Source organism: Physella acuta, unplaced genomic scaffold, assembly GCF_028476545.2.
Source record: "Physella acuta isolate Inbredline_101_S28 unplaced genomic scaffold, ASM2847654v3 ptg000248l, whole genome shotgun sequence".
In the NCBI taxonomy this organism is placed as follows: domain Eukaryota; kingdom Metazoa; phylum Mollusca; class Gastropoda; family Physidae; genus Physella; species Physella acuta.
Genome location: NW_026731767.1, coordinates 255,948 through 274,655, shown reverse-complemented (window position 1 = coordinate 274,655; position 18,708 = coordinate 255,948). Strand labels below are relative to the sequence as shown.

The following is an 18,708-nucleotide window of genomic DNA, read 5'->3' as shown; positions in this document are numbered from 1 at the left end:
CCCTAAAATTACGTCACACCTCAGCCTACAACCCCCCTCAAAATTGCAGTTGAATTTTTCTTAATACATCGATATTTTTTCCAAAATCTTGTCTGAACTCTGTTTATTTATAGTATTTTAATCAATTCCTATTACAATTTATCATAACAGTGTTCTAAAACCCAAACTAACGTCTAAAATTAGTTTTCTAACATACCTTTTTTTCTAATGCATAAGTGTGACGTCGCACCATCTGAACCATCTCTCTGTCATCACACAGTCACAAAATTACGGATCCCCTCCCCTTACGAGTGTGACATCATTTATGGACGACCCCAAAGCAATGTTCTCACATTGACAACGGTAATACATTCTACTCTTCTTGTGATATCAACAGTAAACACATTTCCTCATGATGTTATCAAGTTGTTTTCTCAAACCTGTTGTAACTTACCCTGTATCTTTCTTAATATGAACGGTATGTTCCTAATTTGTTTTATTGAGCTGATTACAAATTTTAATAAATCACAAGAATTTCATGTTTTTATTTCTCTTTAACTATTTTTTTTCAGTTGGCTCTAAGATTTTAAAAACTGCATCTAGTTTAAGACACCCAGGTTGTAAGTACACATTAAATACAAACTTTTCGAGGTCTTATCACGGTAAGAATCAGGATGTAGAACCATGATTGTGCCATAAAGTCAAAGGTTTTTTCCAGATATTGTTTTTCAGGTGGAAATTATAAAAGTAGAAAAAAAAATTGCTGTACAAAAAAAATTAAACTGTAAATTAATTTTCAAATTAACTCAATCTAAATTTTTGGTGGAAAAAAACCCACCCATTATAAAAATCATATCTGCTAATGGAAAGAATTCACAAGAGAGTGACATAACTGTAAAGATCTCAAAAACTGGGGGAAAACAGAGTTATTGTCCTGGGCAGCTGTCAAGAGTAATATTTCTATCCTCAATACACCAGAAAGAATTTTAAAAGGCAACATTACCAAAAAGATTCAACTATCAGAAAAATATACTTGAACAATACCATTTGTTTTATAAAAGTTTGGTTTTATTGTTTGTTTGTTTTTAAACACAGAAACTTAATGAGAACCAGAAGTCAAGAAATTGTTTTAAAATTCTAAACTTTACAACAAAATGCTAAAACAAATCCAGCAAATATATCAAAGTATCAAATCACAAAGTCTTATTTTATTTGAACAAAACAGAACAAGTATCTTAATTTATACAAGTCGAATGACACAATCATTTTTAAAATAAGGAATCTATATTAAGCATACAGTGATGTAAAACCATCAGCTGAAAGTAACCATTCAAAAATACTGAAACATTTTTTTTTTTAACAGAACAATCTACAGTTATTTAAAATTTAACTGACGTTCACTATGGCCATACAACTCAATGCCTTATGTTTTGTCTATCAATTCGACTGACATTCAATATGGCCACACAACTGAAGTCAATGCCTTATGTTTTGTCTATCAGACTTACTGAATAAAAATTAGTGCACTTGTGCATTATACAATAAGAGCACATCTTATCTATATTCTCCAACAGGAAAGTAAAATGTCAATGATCTAAAATACCAGATGAAATAACATTTCATTTCTTTGAGTACTTCATCTGAAGGGATAGTGTGATCAGCACTATGTCCTATTACATCAACATCAGCATGTTAAATCTCTTAAGTTTGTGAAATTGAAATCACAGCTTAATAATACAACCTGTAATCTAGCATTGTTTTCTTCTATGTGTATAGCTCTGGTGCAAAATTAACCTCCCTAACTGGGTATCACTCATTAACACTCATAAGTGTGATTACGTGTATGTTAAGTGTGTTATTTCACATACAATATGTCAATAAAAAGAAAGAAGGTGCACATTACAACCAACTCATTTAACTTATCACTAATGACAATCAAAAACTTTAGTTCCTACATATTCCAACCAGTCCATCTACATACACCCCCCCCCTGACTGATCCACTAAAGGTGAAACTATAACTGTGCAGCTGATGTGTAAATGTAACTTCTTTATTATAGTGGAGAGACAACAAAGACTTTCTGACAAGACTGGAAGAAAACAGGATGGCCACTGTTCATGATATTTTGAAGCTGAATTCATTAGCTAGTGACATGGCGTGGTCCATAGCGTGGATGTTGATCAGGTGTTTGCTGATTTGTTTCACCATCTCTCTGTAATGCAAGTTTTTTAAAAACTGTAAAATTATACATTTCTTTTAAACCTCTAGTTTTATTTCATTAAACTGCAGTGTTAAGACACAAATCAATAAAATCATTAGTTCTTAATGCAGTAAAAGTATCAAAATGACAGATTTCTAATTCTATGGAGCATTTCACTTTCTGTTCCTCTTATCACTTTGGAGAATGAAGCAATGACTAGTGAAAAAGGTGTTGCCACTCCACTGGAAATGGGGTCCAAACACAAGGACAGCACAAGGATTCTTGCCAGGTCAGAACCACTGAAACCTTGGATTTTAAAACCACAGCAAATAATTAGCTTATGGGACAGTGTGGCCTAGCGGTAGAGCGCTAGACTGCTAACGCAACAGCCTCAAGTTCAAATCGGGGTTCAAGTCAGTAGAGTGCACCTGGGCATAGTGCTGACGACCCAATAGCTTCATATGCAGAGATCTCTAAGTAGGTGGGGGCTTCAACTAAAATACAAGCACTTAGTACTCCATCACACAAGGGGTTGGACATATGACCCCCCCCCCCCTCCCACCACAAACTTGCAGGTCAACATAAAATCAAACAATCCCCATCAATGTAAACCAAATGACAAGTGTGCTCCCTACCTGCCCTCCAGTCTCTCAGCATCTTTCTCTAAAGCTGTGGCTTTGTGGAGAGTTTTAGCAGCTGAGACCAGGTAACGACACAAGTTCTCCAGCTGTGGCAGAGTTGACTCCCCTTCTAGGTTAGTGAACCAGTCTTTGGGAAATGTGGAAATGATCTGGGGGGAAAAAGGTAATGCCTTGTGCAGTGTTGTACTGGAGACAGGAATTGATTCAGTAATACAACAATAGGCAGTCATTAAAAACAAAGGTAAAAGAGCTGAATATTATAGTGAAGACAAGAGGAATTGATTCAATAATACAACAATGGACAGTAGTTAAAAACAAAGGTAAAAGAGCTGAATATTATAGTGAAGACAGGAGAAATTAATTCAATAATACACCAATGAACAATTAAAAGACGACATTAAAATTTACAGTATCTTAAAGCCAGTTTAAATTCTAATTGAATAATAGAAACATACATCTTGTGTTCACAACATAAACATCTAACAAAGCAGAACAACATATAACATACTACAGAGATCTAGAATAGAAGTCATACAAATTAGAAAAAAAAAAGTGGAATATGACAGAACAACTACATATTACAAAATGCTTCATACAAGGATGTGACTAAACCATGGAAAAAAAATTGGAATTTTTTCCGGACAAAAACTCAATATTTTATCTATTTTTGTTCTCGCAGTTAAAGCAGCCTCAAACCATTACTGTTTGAATCAATTGTTTAATGAAGGTAATATTTTAAATAAAAGAAGTTTATGTTACTCTAAAACAATATTGAAAGTCTTGTCTAATTACAATTTCATTTTTCCTTTATAAACAGCGTTTTAAAAAAAAAATTTAAAAATTTACCATGTCATATAACAAAACAGACATATTTTAGACAAATCTGAAGTTCTTGTTTCACCACTAGACTTAACAAAATAAATATATAATAGAATGTCAAAGACAAATGTATATAAGTGACTGTGGCCAAAGAGATGGAAACAAATGACTTACTGCTTGACACTTATGTAAAGCCTCCCTATTTATATGTGAGGATACCAATCCTATCACAATGTACCTATTTAGCAGACCAGACAGGGCAAGTTTCTGTAGAACCAGTGCAGATATCAGTCTGTTCCATGACAACATGTTACCCAACAACTGCAAGTATACAAGCATTCTTGGGTTAACTCATATTTAGACATTGTTTTTAGCATTTGCATTATCAGTTACATAAATAATTTAAACTTATGTTATGTTATAAAAAACATTAGGCTTATTACAGGGGTAATAAATAAACAGATTTATAGAAAAATGATTAGCTTCTGAAAATGACATAATATATCTGGAGGGCAGAAGGAAGGAGGCCCAAAATTGTTGGCAAAACTTTGAGAAAATATAACCAAATGTGTCGACCCGCTATTTAGTTGTTGTTTTTTCTACTTTTCAGTAATTCATAATTTGTGAATTCGACAGTACCAATGCTGCCACTGAAAATATTTGCTTTACAACACTAAACCCCCCTTCACCCCCCCCCCCCCCCCCCCCGTGAAAGCAGCCTTCTCTTAGTTACCTCCTCTAAGTTTAAAATCGTTTCAAACTAAATTATCTGCCCCTAATAGCCGTCACCGAACCCGGCTCTACGATTGTAAAATGTAAACATTTATTTAGCCTGAACCACAGCGGTAGCGACAGAGAGGAAGAGAGGGGATTGCAAGGCGCGTTTGCAGCTTGTTTTCTAACGGCTCCCAGAAGAGAATTATATATTTAGATTGAAGCATCTTTAGAAGTTAAGGACAAAAAAGATGAAAACCTTGTAAATTATGTTAGAATGATTGAAGTGGTAGATCTCAGTGATAATATTTTACAGGCCAGCTGCCTTGATAAATAGATACCGGGTAGGGGTAAAAATATGCTACAATAACATGACATCATTTCAGGTAAAACCCTTAACATTATATTGCAACTTTCTGTAAGAACAAGCAATAAAGATCCCCAAATTTTTAAAACAATAAAAGATTAAGTTTCTTGTCTTTTACCTTGATACATGTCCAAGACTGGCGATGAAAGAAAATAGCTGGACCAGAGGATCTGTTGTCTAACACACTGGAGTAAAAACAATGTTTTATTACTTTTAATCATCAATTTAATCCAATCTATATAAGTCTCATGTAGGTTTTTCAATTATCATAATTGATAACAACTTAAACAGACCTTACTTAATTATAAACCATGTTTTCTCTTATAGAGAAATATAATGGTTTGGTGGGACAGCAGCTTGTACAATGGATAACTTAAACCCTAAAAAACTAGTTCAGGATTCTGTATCCTAGTTAGGATGTACTTGTGTTCACCCATTTCTCACATTATGGAAACTAAAGGCTGCTGTGCATAGAATCACCCAGTATCTCTTTCTAGCAGAGGCCATTAAAACGTGAACTCATAAGTTCATTTGCTTGACATTGTCAGAGGCATAAAAAAGAAACACTATAGTTTACTTAAAAGAGAAACCTTCTCAGCGGACTCCTTTAGAAACACAAAAAGATTAACTTACCTTAAGGGATACATGGGCATAAAAACATCATCATCAAGGGTTTTCTTTAATCTTGACACAACAGCTTCAAGGTACATCTGAAACATGTACACAATTATAACATGTTTGGCTAAGCATTGTTTGATGACAGATTTAAAAATTCTATATTTACAACACTGCTAGCACTGTTCATTAAATACAGCACTTGTTGGGTAGTGTTAAACAAAGATATTTTATAATATAACAAGACTGATATTCAGTAACATGGTAAAAATATGATTCAACAAAAAGTTTATTTATAGTCAAAATGTCATTGCAAAACTGTCAAATAATGTTGGTTGTTTTAATCAACATTGTAAAGAAATCCACCTTGATAATGAAATAGGGGAACAAGGAGTAGAGAGAAAGAAGATGGGCTAGCAACAGGCAAGACCTGGCATGAACTCAGTTGTCTCGCCCAGATCAGGGAGGCATAATAGAGCTTTGTTGCTGACTTATGCTCTACAGTGAGCGATGAAGATTAAGTTTATAAAAACACTTTTTATAAATAGGTCATATATTGAGATGGCTGAGGTAAAAGATATTAAAGTTTAAAGAGAAGCTAACTGGGATTGAATTAAAAGACAACTGAACAAAATTGTGGACAACTGACCTTAAAGTGCTTGTTGTGAGCATGAACTGTGGGGTAGTCTCTGACCAGCTTAGATGTCAAGTTCACAAGTCTGGCTGTCTGTGTGGTGGAGAGGGGGTCCCAAACGTTCTCTACCAAAACTAAAACAAAAAGAGAAATAATTAAAGTACAAAAAACTAAACAACTAAACAAGCGACTAGTGTAGCGTATATTTAGATAAAAAATTGCAAGTTTAAGTAAAACTACATAAACATTCCTGCTAAGCTGGTAATAACTTACACGTTAACTTGGGCAATATTAATTTTTCAATGACAGAGGGTAAAAGTCGTAGGTCATCGTCAGATTTATTCAACTCTTCCCCTTCTCTGTAGCCCAGGAACACCAACGAATTGAACCATCTGCTGTCCTCAAAATCACTACAGTTTTCCTGATCAGATTATCACATATCAACAGTTATATTTCAAGCAAAACAGCTTCCAGAATTCTGGATTCATTTATTAATTAAAGTGTAAATTTATCACTTCTTCAAATGTTTTTAAGGTCTTACGTCTAGCGGGTTCCAAAACAAAAGCTCTTTTCTAATAAAGGGATTTAACAGCTTAGGTAAACAAAGTCCTATGTAGGCTTCTCTGTAGGTGTCCCCATAGGTAAACTTCCAGCTCTCAAACTGTTCCTTGATGTACTCAATGTCAGAGAACTCATCCAATACATCTTCAAACAGGCTGGAGCGAGCCTTGGAGATTTCCTCTGTTTTATTCAAAAAGCAATTGCAAGAAAATGTTTTATTAATGTGTCTACCAAATATTTAAGTTTATATTTTTAAATAAAACTATATAAACGATAAATATAAAGAACTTGTATAACAAAATAGTCTGAGCATTTAACACGGTAGTAATGAAAATAAATAGGCAGGAAAATAAGGGACATTAACTAAATGGACACTGAGGGAAAGAAAACTGGGATCTAAAATAGAAAAAATATTTTATCTAAATAGCAAAGCAAAATCTCCTACCCATTTCAGATTTAAATTTAACCATAACAGATGGGCTACTTTCCTCATCATCAGATGACAGACCATCATGATGTCCTACAATGTTCTTTGTTTCTCTCACCCTGCGACGTCGGGATCTGATAACAGAACATTTTCAAAGTTAGTGCACAAAGTAAGTTATTAGATTCTATAGGGAGAAATACTGGCTACAACTATAGGCCTGATTTAGAATCTAACAATAATACATTTTTAAAGTTAGTACACAAAGTAAGTTATTAGATTGTATGGGGAGAACTACTGGCTACAACTATAGGCCTGGTTTAGAATCTAACAATAACAAATTTTTAAAGTTCGTGCACAAAGTAAGACATGTACACAAATGTAAGATAAGATCTAAAGTGAGAACTACTGGCTAGAGGCTTGATTTAGAATCTGATGATAGTATATTTTAAATCTAATGCACAGTCATTATATCCTATGGGGAGAACTGATGTTTACAGCTCCAGGCCAGATATACTGTGATAAAGTTAACTACAGTACTGTTGACCTACCTACGAGCCTCCCTCTCTGCAGCTCTCCTCTGTCTGACTTGCTCTTCTTTAGCCTCCACATCCAACTTGACGCTGGCATCTAAAAGTGTAAACAATGCCAATAGCACGTGTTACCTTATCAACAGTGGCTCAAACTAACATTATATCAGAAAAAATGTAAACAACTTTCTTTACACTCTTTATTAACTATATCATTTTTGTTATTTATATATTGCTGCTCCATAGCCAGACTGTTCTAACTACATTTTTCTTTCAAGAATTATACAATGCCATTAGCACGTGTTACCTTATCAACAGTGGCTCAAACTAACATTATATCAGAAAAAATGTAAACAACTTTCTTTACACTCTTTATTAACTATATCATTTTTGTTATTTATATATTGCTGCTCCATAGCCAGACTGTTCTAACTACATTTTTCTTTCAAGAATTATACACCCTTTTTGTTCTGGATCTATTACCACTTTTAACATAAAAATAATAAAGCCACATAACTTCAAAAGCCTGTTGTGAACATTTAAAGAAAAATTTAAGTTAGAACTATCTGGCTCCAGAGCAGTGATATATATATTTATATATATATATATATAGCAGATTTCTATCATAATGAGTAAAATCAATAATAAAAATCTTCTAAAAACTTTACTCACCTGTTTTTTACTAAATAATTTAACATAATACAACTTATTATAAGTAATGAATTAATAATTATATTTAATTTCAACACATTTTGTTTATTTACTTTAATCCAGGATGCAAATATATATCAAGTTTTTTCCAACAATGCACCAATGGTATCAAACTTAGGTAAATATCTACTAGTATACACTGAATTTACACAATGATATTTATCAATGTGAAATGTCAAGTACAATGTTTAAGCATTTAGTTGAGCAGAACTTTTTTTTATCTTATATAACAAAAACCAGTACAGTACGTTTAATTACATCTTGCATTAGTTAATGCTGTCTTCAAAAACTAAATAATCCCAACTAAACAACAACACTAGCAGGGCAGGAAATAACCCAATGCACATTTTAACATTCAGCGAAGGTTGGTCTTACATTTAAGTGCACATTGATAAAACCAAACTTTTTTAATATAATATGGTCATAGAAACAAAAAAAATTTAGGGTAAGTTGCCAATTAAAAAACAACCATGGGATCCCATCAAAATAAAATGATAAATACCGACTTGTCATGTACTCTCGACATTGATCTTGTACATCCAACTGCCTGCGCTTGATCAGCCTCTCAGTGCGAGACTTGAGCAGGTTACACACACGTTGTTCCATTTCATTAATTGCAGGAACCTGAAAGAAAGTAGATGAGCTAACTTAATGAACATTTTTACTTTCTCATATATACGAAGTATAGAGAAAGTATTGTAATCGTGCACAAAAAAATCGCTTGAAATTTTTACAATTTTCACCGTATTACACCTCAGTCCTTCATCACATCTGAAGTATAGAGGACTTATTTTAATCGGGCAAAAATTATCAATCCAGATTTATCAAAATTAAGAGGTTTTATGCGTAATCCAGTCTGAAAAACTGGGCTTAGCAATTCTGTCCATATGTCTGTGTGTGTGTCTGTCTGTCTGTCAGTGTGTAAACACAATAACTTGAGTACCGTTATAGCTAGGTTGATGAAATTTCATATATAAGTATTTAATCAAAATCGTAGATCCGTATCAACTTTTGAGCGATTTCCGATAACCGGAAGTGGTACTTTTTCTACTTTGAATTTTTCAAAATTCTATAACTTGAGTACTATTTCAGATAGATAAATGAAATTTCACATGTAAGTAAAAGATCTAATTCTCTACCTTCTGTTAAATTTTGAGTAATTTCCATTGACAGGAAGTAGTAATTTATGCTACTTCTGATTTCTCAAAAACAAATTTAAATTTTTAAAGTACTAATAATATTGCGCACTATTATGCATTTTTTTTATTGGCGTTCACTTGGTGTGAAATTCTTTTGTCTACGAGATTTTATTCTACTTTTAAAACTTTAAGTATTTAAAATGGATCAAAAATCATGTCTATAGCCCGAGTTCCCATCCCCTGTTGTTTTATATAAGAATATTCGAGAAAGTTTAGAGGAGATCACTCCCGGTTTATTTACATAGTTTTAAAAAGTGAGTTAAAATAAAAGAGTGAATCTTTTATTTAGCTTGATCTTTTGTCCCCTTGTTTCTGTAATGAGTTTATAATTTTTTTATGTAATAACAAAATTTTTTTTTACATTTTTTTGTTCATTGTTTTCAAAACCATTAAATATTACAAAGGCCTTTATAACTACTCAGGGAACAGGGTATTTCCCCCCTGTCAATTACCCCCCGGATATTTCCCCCCCGACATTACCCCCCCTGTCAATTACCCCCCTGTCAATTACCCCCCGCCCAGTAGGACATTACCCCCCCCCCCCCCGGACAGGGTTAGAGTTAGGGTTAGGGTTAGGGTTAGGGCTAGGTTTAGGGTTAGGGTTAGGGTTAGGTTTAGGGCTAGGGCTAGGGTTAGGGCTAGGGTTAGGGTTAGGGTTAGGGTTAGGGTTAGGGTTAGGTTTTAGGGTTAGGGCTAGGTTTAGGGTTAGGGTTAGGTTTTAGGGCTAGGGTTAGGGTTAGGGTTAGGTTTTAGGGTTAGGGCTAGGGTTAGGGTTAGGGTTAGGGTTAGGGCTAGGTTTAGGGCTAGGGATAGGGTTAGGGTTAGGATTAGGGTTAGGGTTAGAGCTAGTTTTAGGGTTAGGGTTGTGTCTAGCTTTGGTTTTGGTTTTGTGTGAAGTTTTAGGCTAAGGTGGATGCTTAGGTTTTGGTCTTTTTCTTAAGGTTTGGATTAAAGTAGTATATAGGTATAAAATTCTAGTTAGAGTTAGGATTTTAACTTGAGAGGGGGGGGGGGGGGGGGGGGGGGGGGTAATTCCCCGGGGGGGGGGGGGGGGTAATTGACAGGGGGGTAATTGACAGGGGGGTAATTGCTCCGGGGGGGTAAATACGGGGGGGAAATATACAGGGGGGTAATGTCCTGTAGCCAACTACTCATACCTTATCCCAGCTGATCTAATGAAAAAACTAAACTTGACTTTTACTTTATTTAAGTTATCAGTTACTTTAAAACTTCTATTGAAAAGATCTAGCTAAAAGTTTGGTTTAATTGAACATAAACAGTTCTTGTTCATAATCTGAAATAAAACAGCAAGTAAAACATGGCGCAAGGATGACAACTACAATTTTTAAAGCAACTACAACATAGCATGGCCCCTAATATATCAGCAATTTGTTTTACAAAGTAACATTGCCCTTACAAGAAGGGTTGTCCCTCCATGTAATCAAATTTTACAATTTATGTCTGCTTTCTGAGCCATGCTTTGTAAACTTGATCTTAATCTAATCAGGGTTCATACAGGATTATTCAAATCTCAAAAGTTTAAAACAGAAAAAAATTGTTAAAATAAATAATTAAGCAAAAACATATTATTATATAACTTATACTATTCTTATAGTCTAAACTGACTTTTTGTTTTGATTTTCTAGTGCTAGGTATTTTTTTGCCATGTACCTAAACTTCATAAACTTTCATTAAAATATGTATTATTTGAGATGATTGTGAAAATTGATAATGGAATGTAAAGAATTATTTTCATACAGAATTGAATTAAGATAAAAAAAATTGAGTGACCACAAAAGTGTTTTAAGGGGGTTTCAATGTCTTAAGGTCTGCTTCTAGATATACATAAACAGATCCATAACCTGTCAGTACAACTAAATCAGGTTTTAAGTATTCACCTTGATTTTTATATTGTCTTATGTTCATCTCTGCACAATAAATATTTGCCAAAAATGTTATGTCAGCATCAGACTCTGTAAGTCTGGTGCTTAGTCTCTTTTAAAAAAAACTACAAATCTGCCCTTAAGAATTAAACTCCATGCTAGCTCAACTTATTTTTTTAAAAATAACTAACTTCAATAATTTATGTTTTTGACTAATATACTCTGGTTTTGTGTTCAAAGCGTGTACTGTTTTGTGTTTATAATAAGTGCTTTGTATGATGAAATACTAGGGTTGAAAAAGGTGAATCAGAAAAAAGAATTATTTATATTTATACCCCTAAGGCTGTATGGAAAAAGGTGAATCAGAAAAAAGAATTATTTATATTTATACCCCTAAGGCTGTATGGAAAAAGGTGAATCAGAAAAAAGAATTATTTATATTTATACCCCTAAGGCTGTATGGACTAAATCTGACAATCTCCCACTGCAGATCTTTTAATGTCACATCTTTTGTATCAACAGTTTATTATTTTAGTTGATTATGTGTACTTTGAGTAAAAAGAAACACTATTTTACCTTAAAACACCTTTTGTAAGAGTTAAAAAACAACTTTAAACAAAAATGTCAACCTTAAAACATTAACAAAAATAAACAATGCTGTTGACTATTTAGCTTATTTAACAGAAAAACACAGTTTATAGTAAAAATTTTCCTAAACAAAAAACATTTGCAGTTTGAAATTATGCAAAGCCAAATTTTTAAAACCTTAAAAAATGCATGTTTTAAATTAAATTTTGTACAAAATATTTTTTTATAAGGGAAAAAAAATTTAAACTTTAAATTCATATTAATTGTTCAACTAATTTATAAAAAAGCTGGCCATCTAAACATATAAAATTTAGTTAAAGATTGAAAAAAAAAATTGCCAGATGTAAATAGCTCTCTGTAAGAACCCTGACTTGACCATCTCTCAATATCATTCACTGAGAAAACAGAGAGATGTAACCTACACATGAGAATGAGGCAAACAACAAAAAGGAGGAGGGACACATACCTTCTCGTTTAGGCATTCTACCAAGTCTCGCACATACCCCCTCAATTCCTGGAAAAACTGAAAGCGTTTTTCCAAGTCTGGCGCCCTTTGCTCACATGACTCGATGCTATCTTTAGCATCTTCGATATTGGACAAAGTTTTGTCCAGTTCTAGCTTGTGGCCTCTATACACAGTGTCCATTGTGGTGAGGCTGAAAGGGAAGTGAAGAAGCATAAACCCAAGTTCTATGTCAGTCAGTAGTCCCAGTTATTACAAGCCAGTCATAGTTTCAGTTATGACAAATTCTACCCCAGGCTGTTGTTCTTGTATAAGTTCTAACCAGTCTGTTTTCCCAATTATGACACGTTCTACCCAGTCAGTTCTTCTAGCTATGACAAATTCTACACCAGTCAGTTGTTCTAGCTATGACAAGTTTGACTCCAGTCAGTTGTTCTAGTTATGACAAGTTCTATTTATGACAAATTCTACCCCAGTCAGTTGTTCTAACTATGACAAGCTTTATTTATGACAAGTTCTATTTATGACAAATTCTACCCCAGTCAGTTGTTCTAGCTATGATAAGTTCGACCACAGTCAGTTGTTAACAGTGGCATATATCATACACACCATTACATTCTTCAGTGAAACTTTCCCATAGTTTTTTAGTACAAAAATATACTTTCTAAACACAATTATTAATACAAAATTATAAATACCCTTTTCAGCTAAATCAGTATAAATTAAAACATATTTAAATACTAAATAATTTTTTTCCAATAAAAAATGTTTCCTAAACAGAAAAAAAAGGAATCTTACAACATCCATGTTTTCTCAATAATACTAATTTTTAAACAGCCATTTTCTTGCAACTGTAACAATTCATGCAAGAATATGAACAAATCTATCCTTAAACTTATTTTTAAACCACTAGTATTGAGTTAACATCATAAAGAATCGAATTTTTAAAATTGGTAATGTTAAAGTTATGTTCAGTTTTTTCTCTAAAAATTATAATTGTAAAAAATAAAAATGTATCAATTAGCCAAAATTTATTAAATATCAAAAGATTTTTTTTCCATTTCTTGTATAGTTTTAAGAGTGTTGAATGCAATTTATTTCCATCTTAAATATTGTAAGGAAAACAGTAACATTCCATAAATAACATGACATGATTCAAACACACAGCACTAATTTTTATGATACTGTGTGGTGTAAAAATTTAAACATTGCCTAAGTAATCACTGCCGTCTCCTTTTTTGAGTTGTGGATATCATTGAGGATATCAAAGCAAAGACCTTACCGTTCTTCCAAGCGTTTTCTAACTGATTCAATGGTTATATCTGAGATGTTCTGAGATTTGGAGAGAGCAGAAAAGGGCTTCAGCTCATCTGGCCTCAGTGTGGAGGTGGGGGACACGCGGATGCTGGATGATAGGGAGTAGAAATTTACTCCTGTAGACGTGGAGCCATCGTTGGAAACTGTGGGCACATCTACACCTGGGATCTGAAATATGCAGGGAAATATCTGAAGGTGACTGTCAGTTAAATTTAATGTTTAATTTGCATCAGAATAAAAAATGTTAGCAAACATTTTTGTTGTTGAATTTAATCAGGATAATCACAGCGATAGTTAGTATTGGTTAAGTTTTTTTGTTTAATCGGTAAAAAAAAGTGAATGACAGCTTTAATCCAATTTTACCTGAAGGCTAACAGCTTTTCGTATCTGCTGGTTTTCCCATTCTCGTTCCTGATCACTGTCATCATCACTACCTGTAAAAAATCCAGGTGTAAAACAACTGTGAGATTAGTGAAAAAAATAAAAAACATGGATAAAATTATTAATATAAACATTACAATGAAACAATAGTTTGATTAGAAAGATACACTATGTAAAATAACATTAACAACAAAAATGTTGCTAGATTAGAAAGATTAGATTAGAGAGCTGAGCCATGTAATATGAAAATGATATAGGTCGACTATGTAAAATAAACATTACAACAAAACAACTGTTAGATTAGAAAGGCTTACCATGTTCAGCAGCCAAGAAATCATCCCTCATCTGTTGCCTCTCTCTTGCTGCTTTATCCACTGCAAAGTCTACCCTCTCATCTTCCTCATCATCACTTTTATCATTGTCATCATCTCTGAATGTTTAAAAAGTACATTTTACATATATATATTAAGAAAAAGAACATCATAATACATAAAAAGTAAGCTATCAAGACATTTTTCTTTTAATAGATTCTTGGCTTTAACTGTTTTCTTGGTCGTTTTATCTTTTCAATAGTTTCACAAAAAAACATGGCTGCTTAGGTACTAAAGAAATATAACACTGTTCAGCGACTTTTTAAAATTAACAAATTTTGAACAATGAGTTCATATAGATAACTATAGGTATAAATATAATGTATATAGATTTTCAAAAACCAAAACATGTTTTAACACTAGGCACATCTGAGCGATACTGAAAATTACCTCAAAATTACAAGTACATTTTAAAAATTGAATGATATGGGTAGAATCCAAAGTTTAGTTGTGCCATATAAAAAAGCAAGTCACCTAACAAGTCGAGCTGTTGATTTATTAGACTTCACTTCTGACTCGTCCAATGGAATAAAGCTGTCTGTTTCTCTTGCCATCTGACGCTGTTTGCGAATAAAATGGATTGTCTTGGCATCCGGGATTTCTCCTCCTAGAAGAAAAATCAAAATTCATGAGACATTAATTTCAAAATGCTAATTTATTAAGGGGTTCAATATATTATATGGCACAGCAAAAATTTAGAGCATTTACAAAACTATTTCACTAAACAGCAAAGAAACAAATCAACAATTTATTTAACACCTTAGCCTTATGTAATTTGGAAAATGTAATGTTTTATAACATATTTCATTTTATTTAAAAGGTAACACTTACTAGCTAGCATTGCTTTAAAAGTTTTTTGGCCATCATCATCGCTGTCATCTAAATCTTCTGCTTCTTCTCCATTTAAAGTCCGAAATTCCTCACGCAATTTCTGAAAAAGAAGTTAATTATTTCTGCAAAGTCTCAAAATTTGCCTGACTTTTGATAACTCTATATATCTCAAAAGAAATAATCATAAAATTTGTTGTGAGACTATCTGTTTGCCAGAAATATGTAGTTGAAGAAGATACCCCGCATTTTGAAAAACTAAAACGTTTCACACAATCTAAGTTTATGTTCTAGCTACTAAAAATATTAAGCCCAGAAATTGTTAGAAGGAAGTTCAATAAGGGTACCTATTAATACTATCTAAGGTTAGCATCTAGGTTTTTTTTTTTATTGAGCTGAAGAATTGATACAACTTACACTGTTGTACAACTTAAGATATAAGTCTAGAGATCAATTCAACAAAATAGGCCTAAATACTAGATATTTTTGCTAAATTTAAAATTTACCAATTTTCAATTTAAACATGACCACTGAATAAAAGACATCCATATTTAATCCATTAGGCAATAATTTTGATGTTTTTAGTTCATTTTAAACAAAATTACTTAATTTAATATTTATTGTCACTGACTGCCATGGCATGACACACCTTTCCATTACAACCATGTTTTATCACTCTTATGTTTGAAAGCCATGGCAAACCATGAATTGGTTCGACTTTGTAATTGACTATGCACCACTGAGTTCCTCACTAGTAATCAACCGAATGGGGTCACATGGTTTTTTTTTTTTAAATAAAAAGAAACTGTTTGTGATATGAGCGCTGGTCTTGTAAAACACGGCTCACAATATTTTGTTTCTTCCTTCATAAACTGATAAAACTAATGATGCTTCACATATTTGCTCATTTTAGTACCTACTCGGTTTATATTTTAAAAGTTCTATTGAAATTGATTTTAAATGAAACCAACTTTTAAATTTAGCTCTCATTCTGATCTCCAAACCAAATTTTAAAATGCTATTCTGGCATACATAGCCCTGCCACCTATAGTTTGTAATTATATGGCAAAAACATGTCACTTTGCTCATGATCAAAACTTTTTTAAAGTAATTCTAAGAAGGTCACTGGAACTAAGACGAAAAAACCATCAGAAGTCATGTGTCCGCCATATTATTGTTAGCAACCGGTCCCGCCTCCAGGTTAACGAGCAATACTAATAGCCTACTTAGTACTTACTCTAATTTTTTCTTCTGCTTCTTCTTCCTCTTCTTGCCTCCTCCGACATATCATATCTTCATTATTTTTATCCACTCTGTCTTCATATTCATCATCATCTAGATTATGCCCATTCCAGTCATCTCCTTGATCTTTTCCTTTTTTCTCCTTTTTCATCTGTTTTGCTATGCGACGACTGTGGCTGGACTTCTTAATTTTAAACACCTCTGTATCAGCTAGAATAAAATATGGGTAAGTTAAATTATATGAAGTGACTACTCAGAAAAAGATTTTTTCTCCCTGTCTCCACTTAGTCGGCAAAAGATAGTTCTGCGCATGCGTGGTGACCTATGGCTAGGGTTAGGGATAGGGTTAGGTTCATTAAGGTTAGGGATAAGATTAGGGTTAGGGTTGGGGTTCTGCGGTTGTAAACACATGCATGCGTAGTACCATCAAAAACATCATTTGCGCATTTGTATCTTTTTCCAGCTAGCATCGGCCTAAATTATATATTTATGGTCATAAGAGGTTGTCTTCTTCTTCTTCGTTCTTAATTGAGTGTTGGAAGGGATCGAGCCATATCTGCCAGAGGGTTTGAACTCAAGACTTTTTTGAATTTATCAACCATTAGCTTTAGGTAACTCGACCACGCCTCCATAACAATTAAGGATACGTGTCAACTGGTTATGCGCCATTGAGGCCTTTGACTCCGATTTCAGCCTGCTTTTCATTTTGGATTTGCTTCCATAGCCTTTGTCCAACCAAGAACAAACTACAAGACAGCAGTTGTTTGATTTTGGAGTTTACTCTCCTAAAAGAGTGGCTGTCCCCAGCAAACGAGCCTCATCTGCACGAGGGTTCGAACTCGAGATTTTTCGGTTTAGCAACCATGAGCTTTACCGACTCGACCACGCCGACCCCCATAAAAGGTTGTTATATTTAAGTAAAATGAGTTGCCTAAAATACCCAGTTGTACTGCCAAATATCTAGATTTAGATTTCTAACTCACCATCATCCTCTTCCATTTCAAAGCTAAGAACTGTTTTGGTGGAAGAATCTTTTTCTTTCTCTTTGGGTTTTTGTTTTTTCTTTTTCTCGGCGTCTGGTTTAAATGAAAGAGGCTGATTTTCGCTAGTATCCATTTTCTCTTCTTTAGACTCATCTTCTTTATCTGAATCCAATTCGCCACCTTTTCTTCTGAAGTTCCGTCTGGGTTTCTTAAACAGGGACGCCATTTTTAGCTTGTACTATTCGTACACTAGCATTGTAAATAAGTTGTACCTCATAAAATTCTTTACGTAGATCTATACTATTTAGAGAAATAGAACTTGAATAATTTAAAATAATTTATTTCAAGCCATTAAAAGCTTAATCCGATAATTAGGTCCTTTCTATAATCTTAAATAAAAAGTAAAACCTGGGTAAAAGAGAAAAATGTTTTGAAAGTTAAATTGTACAGAACTTACAGTGTGGGAATAGCTAATAAAAATGGGCATCCTAAGATCCAAAAAAAAAACAACTTAAGTTTCGCTTTTGATCCAATTGTCAATATCAATCCGTACACTCTCAATGGGCGGCTTCATATTCATTCTAAATCGAAATCGAAAGGAAATGATAAAAGCAACATTTGCATACTTTGTTTTCCATTATAGTATGCAGATTTTTTTTTGTTACTCTGTTGGATTTACCGTTACCGGATTTTTTAAATTGCAGTTTATTGCATTTTGCTTTAGCAGTTTTAAAAGGATACTTTCAAACAACTATAGCCTAATATATAAACATGGTTTTCAGTGACCGGGTGAAGAGCAAATGTGTACGACGCATGCGATGTCTAATTTTAATTTTAACAATTAAAATAAGATACAAAAACAAATTAGAATTGCGATTTTTTTGCAGACGACCTAACTCTACTATTTAGTAGTCAAAAAAAGAAAACTGAACAGACTTATTTCTTTTGCAAACGGACTCAAATTAATTAAATATTACACATTATGAAATAAAATACAAATAACCAACAGTCTATTAAAATAAACAACAGACAAGTGGGGACGAAGTAAAATAGTTTACATATTTATGCATCATTGTCAATTATGAAGGACATTGCACCACTGAAATTTAAACATACATCTTTAAAGTAAAGCAAGATGCCTTTTCCACTATGCAAAAATATGGCGATCGAAAAAATCTCTTCCAAGACCACATGCAGACATCAAAAGCAATTACCTTAGCGTCCTACTGTATGGCTTCGAAGGTGGCCGGAAAGAACC

The 18,708-nt window shown here is 33.3% G+C and overlaps 1 protein-coding gene across 2 annotated transcripts; it reads right to left on the bottom strand.

Moving 5' to 3' along the window:
* Window positions 1-1,063: 1,063 nt before the first annotated feature.
* On the bottom strand, window positions 1,064-17,699 carry LOC131938564 (PAX3- and PAX7-binding protein 1). Of its 2 annotated transcripts, none has more exons than XR_009386308.1 (19): window positions 17,451-17,699; window positions 16,463-16,677; window positions 15,229-15,328; window positions 14,872-15,004; window positions 14,341-14,456; window positions 14,009-14,079; window positions 13,611-13,813; window positions 12,332-12,521; window positions 8,702-8,819; window positions 7,506-7,584; window positions 6,976-7,091; window positions 6,511-6,710; window positions 6,243-6,390; window positions 5,985-6,103; window positions 5,354-5,430; window positions 4,839-4,905; window positions 3,878-3,960; window positions 2,815-2,969; window positions 1,064-2,191 (listed from the first exon to the last, which is right to left on the bottom strand). XR_009386308.1 is itself a non-coding variant. In XM_059296649.1 (19 exons), the coding sequence occupies exons 1-19, from the start codon at window positions 17,674-17,676 to the stop codon at window positions 2,095-2,097; spliced, it is 2,577 nt and encodes an 858-aa protein (XP_059152632.1). In that variant the 5' UTR covers window positions 17,677-17,699; the 3' UTR covers window positions 1,065-2,094. The 2 variants fall into 2 exon arrangements, 1 of the variants encoding a protein (XP_059152632.1); XM_059296649.1 differs by having other exon boundaries at window positions 1,065-2,191; window positions 3,814-3,960.
* Between the last annotated feature and the right edge of the window lie 1,009 nt (window positions 17,700-18,708).